Here is a 14,526-nt window from a genome sequence, read left to right as displayed (position 1 = left end):
CATTCATTTATATAAATATTTATTTATGCATTTATTTATTTATTTATTTTCTTTTATTTTATTTTATTTCCTTTTCTTCTTTTTTTTCCTTTTCTTTTTTTCTTCTCTTCTTCTCCTTCCTTCCTCTGCCCCTCCTCCGTTCTTCTCCTCCCGCGCGGCCGACAGCACCGGAAGGGGGCCAGGCCGTGGCCGACGGCAGTCTCGGTGGCCGACGGCGCCGGGGGGTGCGGCATTACGGCGAGAGGGAATGCGCGGCGAGGGAGAGGGAGGGGGTGCGGCGGCGGGGCACCGCAGCGGCGGGGGAGAGGGAGGGGGTGCGGCGGCGGGGCACCGTAGCGGGGGGGGAGAGGGGGGTGCAGCGGCGGGGAGAGGGAGGCACTGCAGCGGCGGCGGGGAGAGGGAGGGGTGCGGCGGCGGGGAGAGGGAGGCACTGCAGCGGCGGCGGGGGAGAGGGAGGGGTGCGGCTGCGGTGCAGGGGGAGGGGTGGGGGTGCTGGTGGGTTGGGAGGTGGGTTGGGAGAGAAACAGGGCGGGGGGAGGGGGGTGGGGCGGGTCGGTTGGGAGAGGAACAGGCGATAAGACAGAGGTTTTAGGGGAGGATTTTTTTTTTTACATGGAGGTATTTTGGTCAAAATACAGGCTTTTCGAAAAAGCTGAAACAGCATTTTCGAAAGCTCCACCCCCAAAGCTGTTTCAGCTTTCCAAAAGCTGAAACAGCTTTTAAAAAATTTAACAAACACCATTTCTTAGCTAAAGTATTTTTGGAGGGCCTTAAAGAATCGGTATAGTTAAAGAACCCCAAAGCTCCCAACAGGGCCTTAAAGAACCGGGCACGCGGTAAGTTAATGCGTTGAGATTCGTGTCCCACCGTGAGTGGACTGAGTGTCAGGCTGCCAGCAGAGCGGGCCGCAGAAGTCGCCGTTCGGAAGCCGTTTTTTTCTTTTATGCGGGCTGCCACGCGGCGGTTCCATGACATCTTTGTTTAGCGGGCAGCGGCACATCAGATCCGCAGCGTTCATTCGTTCCTCTTTTCTCTTTCCGGGTCCAGCGAGAGCGCCCAGAGGGGTGGGATCTAAAGATCCCCAAGCCACTCCCATGGAGGTCGAGAAGAGGACCGGGGCCGTGGAGGAGGAGGAGGCCATCATGGCCTCCGGTTCCTTCCCCTGCGGCGCTTTCTCAGCAACCTTACGTCTCCGAACTCCTCTCCTTCACCCTCGATCGCCTCCACAAGGTCCATTCTCTTTGCCTCTTCCTCCTTGCTCTCTCTCTCTCTCTCTCTCTGGCACACTCGATCTCAAACTACCCTAGATCTGGTCATGGATTCGCAGGAAGCCGGAGCTCCTCCGTGTGGATGCCGAGCGAATTCGGAGGCAAATGCAAGAAGTGGCCGTCGGTAATTACCGGGGCTTCATCGCCGGGCTGATTCCTCTCCTTCATCCGGGGGCAGCTCACCGACTTCGACAAGCATCTCGAGGTCCCTGGTACCTTTAAAACTTCTGACCTGTTAGCTTCTTCATCCTCTTTCTAATATTTTTCTATTCTTGATTCAAGAATTATACGAGTGCTTAGCCTTTTCAAGAATTCAGATTTATCTTGGAAGGGAAACTGCAAACTAAAAATGGAGTACTTAACAAAATTGGGTTTTTCTTTTATAGTATATAGATATAGACACCAAATTTCACCTCCCCGTAGAGCCTGCATGAATTTATGCTTAAATAGCAATCTAGTTAAACAACACTTCTAAAACCTGTTATGAAATTATAAATTCAATTTTCTTAAACAACACGTTATCAAAGTTTGATTCTCTATACTTAAAATAGCATTTACTGAAAAAAGTTGACATGTTATTTGTGCCTACAAGTTTATGCTGTAATTATATACTTGTGTGATAATTACAAGAGATTGGATGCTCCCAAGGATTATACCCCAAAGCACTTTTGATCAGATCTTGACAGTTATTTCTACTTATTGCAGATCAATGGAGATTCCAATCTTACATCTGGTTTGTACTGAATTTATTGAATCTGCACAGCAAATTTTGGAGGAGAGAAAGCTTAATCAGACATTACTTGCCCAATCACAGTACTTTGCTTGACCGCTTGAAATTCCCAGCTAATGGGACACGTATATACTTGACTCCTAACTTCATTAAGATCTTTAAAATGCTAGATGAGGTCTCATTGCTCATAGTTTGAGTTGGCTTTGCAAATTCTCATGATTTTGCTTTCAATGACACCTAGGAATTATTATGGACTGTAAATTCAGCAAGTGCATTTTTTGCATCTTTCATTGTTTTCATTGTTGGATGCAACATATTGTTCCATTAAGGTGCTTTCTTCAGCATATGGGGATTTTTTAAGGAAAAAAATATTGTCATAGGATTTAAGGTTTTGGATCTTGCCTATGTTACTAATTGTCAGTATTTTCTTTTTCTTAATTTTTCTTTTTTTTTTCTTTTTCTTTTTTATTTCATCAGAACGGTTCCCTGAAATTTGACATTAATATAGAGGGACTGGTAATCCAATATAACATTGGATTGTTATGCAATGACAAAGTGCATCCATTAACCAGAGGAGGCTAATTTGAAAACAAGTCTGGTTGTGATTGGTGAAATAGCTTTAATTCTTGTATTGCTCTCTAGAGGAAAAAATGAGAAATGTTGACTATTCTCCCTCCCAGTGTTGGAGATTTAAACTTATATGGCCAACACAAGATAACTGGTTCAACGTTCTGCTGATTGCAGTTATGAATTTTTGTTCATTCTTCTTTTTTCCAGTTCACCTGCTATTGAATCTTTTAATCCATGTTCATTGTTGTTTTGGAAGAAATATAGCTATATAAAGTTTGATAATGACGGCATTAGTTGATCATTGGTAGCCTTCTGAGTAAATTTAATTTGTTAAGTAAGAGATGGTACCTTGCATTAGAGACCAAGATAATACTTTTTTTCTCTTTATTTTAAGTAAGCTAATGGCTTTATTTATTCTCATGTTATGCCATGATCTTAGTATCATGGTATGCTGAATCGGCCCGTATTGGACCAGTCCGGTTTCTGACCGGTATGGTATGGCGGTGGGAAATGGTTCCGAGCGGTACAAAGGCTTACCTGTACGAATCGGCCTCGGTATTTGATGTGAACCGGACACCGGTCCGTGCACCCGCGGGCGTGCACTAGGCACCGCGCAGGCGCGCACTGGGCAGCAAACCGGTTCGGCACTGGTACGAACCGGTCCGAACTGGTACCAAACTGGTATCGTAGGCCACCGATGCACCTACCGGTACTGGTTCGGCGGACCTTACGTAGTACATACACTTCCATGATGCTTATCTGCATTTTCCATTCTCATGTGCAAAACACATGCATTAGGACCCGTAGGATTCTACCTTTGGTTGTTCCATTCTTTATTTTAGTATTTAGGTGATTTTATTTTATCGCCCTTTTTTTCTTATTTTAGTTATGACAAAACATCTTGCTTGCAGAATGTATTTCTGGCAGATGATTTTCATCACCTGTTTACTGGGTCCATTTTGATTTGGATTACCACAATATATTGTTTATTTGGATTGTTTATTTTCATGTAATCAAGAATTGTTCCTTTTATTTGTCTTGTTGAATGTCGTTAGGAATTCTACTGAAAAAACCAATCCGGTCCAATTTTGCTTCACAGATGTATTAGGAATGGTAATTATGATGAGGCCCTTGATTTAGAAGCTTTTGTTCAAAAACTGTCAAATATGCATGCTGAGTAAGTCCTTTTGCTTATTGAGGCCTAGTGCCTACTTTTTGCATTTTTATAATTAAAACTGTTCCAACCAATTTTCTCTTTAGCTATAGATGCCATGATAATAGCTAGGCATTTGATACTTGGCATCAAGGTTACCTGTCATTCAGGCACTAGCTATAGGAGTCAGGAAGACAACGCAATCTCTACTTTCTCAGCTTCTTCAGAAACTTCGATCTAATATTCAGGTAACCTATATAGCATGTTGAAAGCTTTTGAGAGTTCCTCATAGTTACCTGCAATAATAAGCTTGTCATCCTATATTCTACTTGAGATTAATGTTTTGAAGGCGTTACTTTGACTCCAAAAGCATTTCCCTTTTTTTTCAATGGATGTCTATAGCTGAGCTTATCTTGATGGTGTGCAGCTGCCTGGTGTCTACGTATTGTTGCACATTTGCGGCGTATGGGAGTATTCAGTGAATCTGAATTGCGTTTACAGGTGCGTTCAATGTTCAATCATATTCATTTTTTGGTTTATCATGTGTATTCAGTAATTCCTGCAAAAAAGGGAAAAGTTCCTTTCAAACTAGATTAGAGCTTATAGCTAGTTAAATTGTACTACTGTGTATGTTCAGCCACACTATTGAAAGTTTGATGTCTTTTTAATGTTCTTGGCTTTCATGTATCATGGGTTTCTGATGATTTTCAGAGAGTCAGAGTGGCAATTATAGGAATTTCATTATCAGGCCTTAAAAGATGTAGACCCACAGTCTATAATGATTAACAATTTTTAATCTTCTGGCTGTAGTTAAATGATGGGAATAGTTGAATTTAGATTAGGATGATAGCCTATCATCCACAATCACAGGTACTGATAAAAAACTGAAGTAACCATATACTATATGACAGAACTGATATGTTATTTTCTGCACATTTAATTGCCTTTCATCTGTTACTAAGCATCTCTTATGTGGCCAGTTCTTAAGATGCAGAGAGGCGTGGCTTTCAGGCATTCTTGACGACTTGGACCGGAGGAATGTTTATGAATATTTGAAAGGAATGGTAAATTGCCACAGGATGAATCTGTTTGATGTTGTTAATCAATACAGAGCAATATTCAACAATGATAAATCTGGGAGCGAGGAGAATTATGATGGTGGACTTCTTTTTAGTTGGGCTATGCATCAAATTAAAAATCACCTTTGCACTCTGGAGGTTATGCTTCCCAAGATCACTGATGGTGGATCACTGTCAAATATACTTGATCAGTGCATGGTGAGAAGTTTTCTATACCTTTTAAACAGACCACCATTTTCCACACCGCCACAACTTCTGGGCTGCATGAACACAGCCATTTGTACAATTGGACAACAGTGCCTCTAATTGCCAGACATGGAACTAGTTATCATTGCCTTTGCTGTAGGATTAGTGGTGATAGTCAAGTTGTTGTCTTCTTTGCAGTATTGTGCGATGGGTCTTGGCTTGGTTGGATTGGATTTTCGAGGCTTGCTTCCACTACTTTTTGAAGAGTAAATGAACATAGCCGTTTTGCTCCCAACAATTTATTAGATCACTTTTAGCATTTTGTTAGTTTCATTTTAGAAGTGACATTCTTTCATCTTCTTCAGTGCAGTTGTTAACTTATTCTCAAAGAATATGAACATAGCAGTTGAAAATTTTCAGGTATGCTTGCAACTTTGAAATTTCATTCATGAAGTGCTGTATTATTCATTGATCATGGCTAATGGTTTTTCTATTTCTTTCCATCAACTAGCCAACTGGTGGACCTTATCCCTTCTCGTCCGTTTACACAAATTCAAGACCTTATTGTTATCAGGGTCTCCTTAGGTCTTTATTACCCATCCTTTTATCTTGGTTGGTCCTCCATTATTTTAGCACCTACTTGTGCAATTCCAGCAGTTTGTCTAACACATTTCAATCTCCAACCTTTCTGGCTTTGTGAATCAAAAACTGGATTCTATTCACCTTTGATATTCATATCGTGCCTATATTCTGTTTATTACCCAACATTTTAATCCAGACAAAACTATAGGCGCTCGTGGTAATATCATACGATTCTTTTTTGATTCTCAAAGGTATTCAATGATCCAATGACATTGCAGAAGCACCTGTATACTTCACCTATTATGTTGCAATTCTTTTAAACTCTTTTTTTCTTTCTCCTATGTTGTCTGCAACCCAATTAAATACAATTCATGATCTTCATTTTTTATTAGTATATCCAAATGTGTTCTCTATAGTTTACTTGTATCTGCACCCTTATCCCCATGTCTCTTTCCATAATTCCAATTTAGCACATCTTACCGATCAAAATCACATCATCTATACTAAGTGTAATCTCATTTGTTACCAAAGCTAGGAAACATAAGTGTAAGGTTGAGCTCTTGTGGAGTCTGCCAAATAGAAGCTTACTTTAGCTATCCTAACCACTTTTAACAATAGTCTTGCTATTGCTCCATACTTATCCTTATCAATATCTACATTATGTTTTTCATAGATTTATGTAAACAATCACTCTAGCTTGAGTGCCTCCCCCCTTAACCCACCCCTCGCCCGCCTCCTTCCCTCCCCAACCTTTCCTTTCTCACCTTCCTAGCAGAATCAAGACAGGATTTTGAATATTACTATCATTTTTCTCGCATCTTCTATTCAAGTCAAAACTTGAGAGACTCTGAGCATCTTCTATTCAAGTCAACAACTTGGGTGACTCTGAGCATCTTCTATTCAAGTCAACAACTTGAGAGATTCTGAGCATGCAACTTCAATCTCCATTTTTCAATATTAAAGTTTTTTGTTAACAATTCTTTTAGTTCCTAGAACGGTCAGAATAATTCAAGACAATTTTTTTCTTTGCAATACTTGTTTCTTATTATAATTTTGACCTTTTCCTTTATTAGATTGTCCTAGATTCACATCGCTGGGTTCCCTTGCCATCTGTTGGCTTTGCAACCAATGGAGTGATTAATGAAAGCCATGATGATGTGACTCCACCTTCTGTTCTAATGGAGCATCCTCCTATTGCTGTGTTTGTTAATGGTAAGTACTGATTTTCTACTTATGATTCTGCTTGGTCCAGAATTGATTCTGTTCTCTTGTTATATATCAGGCTTTATTCTAGTGCTGAACAAATATAATGGTATCATGTAAATGGCATGCACTGGCACTGAAGCATCATGTATCTGAAGTAGTTTATAGGATAGATTCAGGAGGAAGTGCTCGGGTAATTCATTTTTCCTATTGGGTAACATATTGTTTTCTATAAAGACTATTTTCTAATAGACACTGTCAGTCAGTCCCAGTCTATGTCTAGATGAAGAAGGTGGCGTGTTGATGTTAGGTTGACAGCCAGTTGGATAAGGCATGTTAAAAATTATAATAAAGTGTTAGAATAAGCCCCCCAAATAGTTGGGATAAGGTATCATTATGGATTTGGTTATGTAAACTAAAAAAGTGACACATTTGAACATTTAGATCAAAATAAACTTTCCATCCAAACTCATCCTAATCTTGCATGCTAGACTTCTTAAACATAAATGGAGAATCTGAAATGTACACATTCATATCAGCTCTAACTCATAGGGCTCGTTTGGTTCGCGGGAAGTATTTTCCCTTCTAGGAATATGATTTCTGGGAATCAGATTCCTAGGAAGAGGATACCTAGGAAAGCACTTTTGGCATGTTTGGTTAACCATGGGAAAGTGACAAATTTTCAAAGTGCTTATGTTTGGTTGACCATCCACTTTCCTAGGAAAGTTATGTATAATTCCTATTATGCTCTTAATAAAAATTAGGTCTTTAATGCCTCTTTAATGCTTCTTTAATGCTGAAGGGTCTTTTTGGGAAAAAATAAAAAAGGAGTGATTCCCACCTCATGGGAAAGTAACTTTCCCATGTTTCTCATGGGAAAGACTTTCCCATGAAATGTAGGAATCATATTCTCATGGGAATACAACTTTTCCATCTCTCTCCTTTGAAAACTCCAACCAAACAAGAGGCATTTCATTACTTTCCTGTTGACCACACTTTCCCCCCTCCCTTTCCTGCGAACCAAACGAGCCCATAAAGTAAAATCAGAAAAGAATACATAGTATGGAGTCAAATCAGGTTGTCTAACTTACAAAGTAAAATCAGGTAAGAATGCATAGTACAGAGTCAAATCAGGTTTGTATGGTAGGTTGGGTTAAAAGTTGTAACCTTTGATGGAGGAGCAGTTTGAAAGAATGGGTGGGCTCTACATTAAGGGAGAACATAGTAGTTACCATGGTGGTTGAAAGATAGACTGAACATGGTGCTGAGGTGATGGAGAGGCACGGCTGCATGGTTAGTGTAATAATGGGGTAGACAATAGAGTTGTGAGCCTTGTGTCTCTAGCAGAAAGCCATCAAAGGGTATGTTTAGTGTAGTAATGGGGTGGGATGGTTGCATCGCCAAGACTTGGGTGTTTAGTTGATAATCAAATAAATCTTGCCTATAAATTTAATTGGGGGACAACAGAGGTATGGTGGCGAATAATAGAGGGATTTAGGTGCAGTAGGGATGGGTAATGAAATGACTGCCATGTAGGGTGTTTGGTGACAGCTAGATAGGCATTAGACATGTGTTAACAAATAAAGTAAATAATATTGACTTTCTCTTGATCATCGATTATTTTTATGTGAACATAATGGACATTTACACTAGATGGTTAAATGTTGCAAGCAATAGATATATATGGTGCTGTATTTAAGAATTAAAATCTTAGAGGTTTTATATGGTATCTGTAATTTTCTATATGTGAATTAAAGAAAAACCTCTTTTGTCAAATTTATAGTTTTCATATTCCATCCGTTACCAAGAACATATCAAATATTGACTATTTTTCTTCGATATTTCTGAAATTAGGAAAATCTGCTTTTCCTTCTATAATTAATCTAATTTTTGTTTGATCTATTCGAGTTATTCTTGATGGAGAACAAATTATATTAATTTAAATATAAAAACAGTCCACTTCATGTATGCACGCAATTGTGAGTTTCATCAACCTTCCGGCCTCAGCCACAAATGATGGCAGAATCATTCAAAAACCTCTGCTTTTTGAAAATTATGAATTGCAATCAAATTACGTACCCATGCACTTGTTCACTTGTGTAGGTTATAACAATGAGCTGATCTTATATTACTGTTATAGGAAAGCAGTTGCTTTTTGATTTCTCTCTATGTTGTCTTCTGGCAATTATTGTGAAACAAGATGCTATACTTTTATATTTCCTACCAAGAAATCACTCATACATGACTAACATAAGTGAGCACAATGTGTAAGCCTTAATTAGGACAAATGTCAAAAAATTGTTATTTGTGAAACTAATGTTAATCGCCTGATTGCTTCAAATCCTAATTACTGTCTGTCTTAGCTTATATGCAAGGGAAATCTTATTCATCCATCTTGATGAGCCAATGTTGTACCAAATCAATTCATCTGCTCTGGAAGTGAATCCCCATTTCTTCACTTCTTCTAGGTGTAAACAAGAACATGCTGCACATTAAAAAAAAAAAGTATTTTCTTGAGTTGACAATCAGCATGTCTGCTGCTACATGATATGGCGGAGGAGTTTCTTCGGATTTCGTCATCTGGTGGGGTGGATTAAGTTGCATATGTTAACCTTCTGGTCTGATCTGATTATAACTTTGGTCATTTTTTTTCTGTAGGCTTTGCGATGTAGATAATGCTGCAATGGCCATATATATTACTATGCATTTAATAAAAACTAATGCTTTTAAACCAAGTGGATGTAATGATTAATGGTGCAAAAAGGGTGACAAAGTTTTCAGAAAAATGTTTAACATGTCGCTATCTGTAGTGAAAGTTCTTAATACAAAAGTAAATGTTGATGCAACGGTACTATTAGAGTTTTTTCCAAACAAAAAACTTGTCTGTAACTGGATGTGTATCAATCATTTATGAGCAGAGCATCTTGTGGTTTTCTTTGCCATGGGCAAAACTAGAAAAACTACATGAAATTGATCTGTAATTTTGTAGTTTATCTTGCATGTTTTCTATAATTTAAATTTGATCAGCATTTTTTGCTTTGATTTGGAGATTTCATTCCCCATTTTTTTTCCATTTATTTCGTCTTATGCAGGTATTTCAGCAGCTATGAATGAATTACGGCCTTGTGCCCCGTTGAGTCTAAAGCATGTTCTGGCTCAGGAGGTTGTCAAGGGACTACAGGCTGTTTCTGACTCTCTAGTTAGATATAATGCTATTCGGGTGCTCCGTGGGAATGAATCTACTCTTTTCCGTTCACTCTGTCAAGCATTCATCGAGGTTACCTGACCTTTACATTGATTTTAATTTCTGATCTTTACATACTTTTTCCCAGCTCATGACTTGTTTCCCCTTTTCTTCCTTTTTTTTTCTATATGGGGCGATGGGATTATATATAGGTTGCCTATCCTTATTGTGCAACTTGCTTCGGTCGCTGCTATCCTAATGGAGCAACCTTGATCATAGAATGTAGGAGTATGTTTGATGGCGTCAGCCAACTGTTGACGACCTCCCCTGTTAAAGCACTTAAAAACTCTGTAGATAATGCAGAAGTGAAGCAAACAACTGAAAATGGTGGTGCTTTGGTGGTTGAAAATGGAAGTCCAGCCGATGGGCAAGACTCTACTGTTGCTAATACAGATCAAAATGACACAGGGCCAGTGCAGGCAGAAACGCAAAGCAGTGTATAGTTGCTCCTGCTTGATCTGCTAATATCTGCATAGAGCTGTATGAGTTTTCGATCATGTTCTTCTGCCTGTGTTTCCCTTTGCATTGGATTCTTCAAAGCGGATTGAGCTATACTATCAGAGATTAATGTGGCTTTTTCGCTGAAGTCAGCATGATAGATATCGACAGGGTGAGTGCTATCTAGTCAGGTCAGCATTATGATTCTGTCCTTCAGAGTTTGATTATCGATGCACTGCTTCCACAGACTCGCCATCACATTAGTCATGGATTATACAGGCTTCTTTTTTGGTTATCAATTAGTTATTTATTCAGATATAATTGCTAGCTTTGTATGGCATACTCAAGCAGTGCATTGTGATCTTATTTGATAGCAATGTATAATTTCCGAATGACACATCAAATGAAATTCCAAGTGCATCATCAAAGAAGTTCTCTGTTGATTTTTTGATTATCGATCAAATGTCAAGAAAACAAGAATGTTCTTAGCATCTAATCATAGTGGGTGCTTTTGGTATATCTAGATCCAAAAGTATTAATGAAGGATGGAGGGTGGTCGATAAACTATAGAATCACAAGGAAACACTTTTGGATTCAATAGATGTTACTTTCAAAATTTGAGGGTGGATAAAATTCAGTACATCACGCCAATCTTTTCAGCTTCTTGTTGGGCCGTGAACCATGGTTTTCTAAGGACTGAAATTATAATGACCCCGTACCATGTTGATCAGGGAGCATCGGGTTTTTTTTTTTTTGCTAAAAAAGAGAAGAAGGGGGGGAGGAAGGGACAAGCCCACCCCCGCGTAGCAGCCCCCACTGGGCCCCCCACCCCGCCAGGAGAATGTTCGATGCGGACAAACCGGGTCTGTGTTGGGCACGCCGATCTATTTTACTTATACTCTCCCCACCCGTGAGCTGGCTCGGCCCGACCCGACCCTTCGTGTGAGTACGTCATACCTGATACCATCCAGGCTACCAGCCGACCAGTAGCACTTTCAGACCCCGTGTTCAGGGAGCGTCGGGTTTTCAGCCTTCGGTTACCACTGCGACTGGAGTCTGATCAGTCTTTCCTGTTAACAACGTGATGGGCCTAATATTTGGTAATTTTTTCCGTTCAGGCGCTGATGCTATTATACCATGGGTGGGGTTATATCATATTTCGTTGGAAATTTTAATTTTTATTTTTCTTTTTGTTTTAGCCGGTGCTATGGTTGCTATGGAACTTAATTGCCAGTTTGCCACCCTGAACCTAAACCGCAAAGCTCGAATTGTGGTTCGAACGGCCTGGTGGAATCCCCCTCCACGTTGGCAATAACACGCGTCGTGTTATAGGCCCGGACAGCCTCCGGGTTGGCGGTAGGAGAGGAAAGGGATCCCCCTCCGTAGAGGAGGAGAAGCAAGGAGGTTCCCTTCCTTCCCTCATATCTGCTCATAGTTGGAAACACAAACTGTGCATATATGCTTCTGATAAGAAGTGATGCACAAACTTGGATGGATATTGTGAAAAAATAGTATCAAAAAGCTTGAAGTAACATGAAAGGCAGTCCTAAATGGAAATGTTTGTTAAGTGAGAATCTAACCCAAATAGGTGGGAGAATGTTTTGATAGTTATGGTTATTGTAATTACATGTTTATATAAACAATTGAATCGTGTTTATCCTCTTCACCATCATCTTATCTCGGTTTGGTTATTGTTGTAAACTGTTGTAGATGGATTTGCCATGGCTGAAACCACCTCCGAGTCAAACCGAGAGCAGAAGGAAGCTAAGGTGCAACGGCTGTTTATTCCTTTCAATATATTTTGTGCTCGCAAAGCGCAGAGGAGAAGTGAGTTTTGTGATTAGCGATCATGACTATAGACTCGTCGCAGTTAGAGGTCGGCGCACTTTCGACGAGTCCGTCATTGAAACAGTGCTAAAAGCTACATGGATAGGCATCACCTATGCGAGATTAGCTCTAGTGCGGATACTATCTATCTTGAAGGTGACTCGGCTACGATGATCGATTGGATTCAAGGCCAGCACAATAAACACGACTGGCACCTGGTACTTTAGGACATCTGCAGGCTCTCAAGAGGATTGGACTCCTTCCAAATCACTCATGTTTATTAGGAGACAAACAGTGCTGTTGACTGGATTGCCTCCTATACTGCGCATGACTCGAGAAAAATCCTCTAGGAGAGTCACGAGTCTGTTTCTTTCCCTCCTCGTCAACTTCTTTTTCTAATCTTTCTGAGTGTACACATGCTCATTCAGCATAAGTTGTCATTATATCAAAAATGAAAAAGGACTGTCTTTATCTCCAAAGAAACAAGGAAAAAAAAGAGCATAAAAAAAAAAATTAAAAAAAAAAAATAACAACAACAAGGAGAGACTCGTGCCCCTAAGAGGGGGACTGTATGTACTACATGAACGCGGTGCTGATGCATGCCATTAATCACCATAGTGTATTGTGGCAGGCCATCATTGAGATGAGCACATCTCAATGATTGATGGCATGCACCACCATGCCATGGCCATGCAATAATTTCTCCCACTCCAGCCCTTATTCAGAATAGCTATATTTTTTTAGTTCTAAAAATAATACTTTTTATTTTTTAACTAATATATTTTATATTTTACTCGAGTTCTAAGATCCAAATTCAATAGTGAAAAAAAAAATTACTCAATAATAGTTTCATTCCTCTCAGGAGAGAATCTACTCAAATCCAAAATTTATTAGCATCCAAACAGAAAATCTATAAAATTAATTATGATCTATACCATTAAAAATATCTAAAATAAAAATTATATATTTTGGTGATCTTAGAAAACAGACAGACATACGTCCCATGTACATACTTATACCATACACACCTTCATACGTGCATGCACGCGAACATGCTTACATGCATTTGTGGGGGTATCATGACAGGCTTTCCGAAAGATACGATCCTCTTTTTTTTTTTTTGGTCAAAACGGTATTTCATTTCATATACCTCTAACGTGAATACAACCAGACATATTAAAGAAAAGTAAACAAAATAAAGCGTGTGGGACGCCATCTAAACTAGACCAGAAGGCCTCCCCAGAGTGCCGGGCAACATAAGAGGCGACCCAGTCTGCTGCACTGTTCGCCTCTCGATAGGCATGGGCAATCTGACAGGAAGTCAGCTCCCGCACCAAACTGCGAGTGTCCCGTATCAAAGGGTGACCATCCCCATATGTGTCCACTCCTCGTATCCGTCAATCACTGTAGAGCAATCACCCTCGAGAACAAGTCTGTCGGCCCCCAGAACACGTCTCGCAAACAAAACGCCCTCCCAAGCAGCCTGCAACTCTGCTCCCACCACCGAACAGCCAAAATACTCCGTCCTCCAGCAGCGATAAATGTACCCCGGTGGTCCCTGATCACGAAACCCACGCCCCCAGATGCGCCATCCTCCGCCATACCACCGTCGAAGTTCACCTTAAGATAGCCAGGGGGTGGGGTTACCCAAGAGAAGAAACTAAACCTGGACGCTGAACCAGCAGTGCAAGTACCCCAGATATCCCTAGTCCTCCCAGGTGGAGCCGACATGGCCAACATAGCTGTCTCCGCTGCCTGCCGCAGTGCTCTCTCCATCACAGCCCGTGGGGACAACCGCCCGCCCTCGAAGAGACGGTCATTCCTAGCCAGCCATATGTGATAGGCTAGGTAAGCCACAATGGATCCTGTCTCAGCATCCCTCGGCCTCCGAGTAGCCTCTCGCGGATACCGGAGCATATCCTCCACCGACTGCCACATAGGAGGGAGCAGCGTCGAGGCCAATCTCCAGCACTGCACAGCTATAGGGCATCGGAGGAGTACGTGGCCAATGGTCTCCTCAGCATCCAAGCATACCTCGCATAGTGATCCCATCCTCATTCCTCGTCTGGCCAACATACTCCTGGTCGGAAGGCAACCCCATGCCACCTTCCATAGCGATCCTCTTTCTCACATGCGCCTTCACATGCGCGCCACAGCACCACCGCCCAAAAGAATACATTTCTTTCCACAAATCTATTAAATGCAATTTTTTAAAATTCCCATCATCTAGAACTTTATTTAATTTA

The 14,526-nt window shown here is 40.7% G+C and overlaps 2 protein-coding genes across 3 annotated transcripts; one reads left to right on the top strand and one right to left on the bottom strand.

Annotated features, from left to right (window-relative positions):
- The first annotated feature begins 4,151 nt into the window (after positions 1–4,151).
- Positions 4,152–10,907, top strand: LOC120108740 (conserved oligomeric Golgi complex subunit 8-like). 2 transcript variants are annotated; one of them, XM_039122437.1, is made up of 7 exons: positions 4,152–4,222; positions 4,702–4,998; positions 5,185–5,252; positions 5,352–5,406; positions 6,642–6,780; positions 9,864–10,048; positions 10,168–10,907. In XM_039122437.1, the coding sequence occupies exons 1-7, from the start codon at positions 4,187–4,189 to the stop codon at positions 10,456–10,458; spliced, it is 1,071 nt and encodes a 356-aa protein (XP_038978365.1). In that variant the 5' UTR covers positions 4,152–4,186; the 3' UTR covers positions 10,459–10,907. The 2 variants fall into 2 exon arrangements, with proteins under 2 accessions (XP_038978365.1, XP_038978366.1); XM_039122438.1 differs by having other exon boundaries at positions 4,162–4,222; positions 4,716–4,998.
- Positions 10,908–13,681: 2,774 nt separating this feature from the next.
- On the bottom strand, positions 13,682–14,338 carry LOC120108742. Its single transcript, XM_039122445.1, has one exon. The coding sequence runs from the start codon at positions 14,336–14,338 to the stop codon at positions 13,682–13,684; it is 657 nt and encodes a 218-aa protein (XP_038978373.1).
- Positions 14,339–14,526: the final 188 nt, after the last annotated feature.

The sequence above is a fragment of the Phoenix dactylifera genome, unplaced genomic scaffold (assembly GCF_009389715.1).
Source record: "Phoenix dactylifera cultivar Barhee BC4 unplaced genomic scaffold, palm_55x_up_171113_PBpolish2nd_filt_p 001525F, whole genome shotgun sequence".
NCBI classification, from domain to species: domain Eukaryota; kingdom Viridiplantae; phylum Streptophyta; class Magnoliopsida; order Arecales; family Arecaceae; genus Phoenix; species Phoenix dactylifera.
Note: the sequence above shows the minus strand (reverse complement) of the source record. Positions and strands in the feature narration are given on the sequence as shown.

Excerpts from the sequence above, each read along its gene's own strand:
- LOC120108740 (XM_039122437.1), top strand. The coding sequence starts at position 4,187 with ATGGGAGTATTCAGTGAATCTGAATTGCGTTTACAG. Across the intron at positions 5,407-6,641 it reads TAGCAGTTGAAAATTTTCAG|ATTGTCCTAGATTCACATCG; the intron begins GTATGCTTGCAA and ends TTCCTTTATTAG. Across the intron at positions 10,049-10,167 it reads TCTGTCAAGCATTCATCGAG|GTTGCCTATCCTTATTGTGC; the intron begins GTTACCTGACCT and ends GATTATATATAG.
- LOC120108742 (XM_039122445.1), bottom strand. The coding sequence starts at position 14,338 with ATGAGGATGGGATCACTATGCGAGGTATGCTTGGATGCTGAGGAGACC.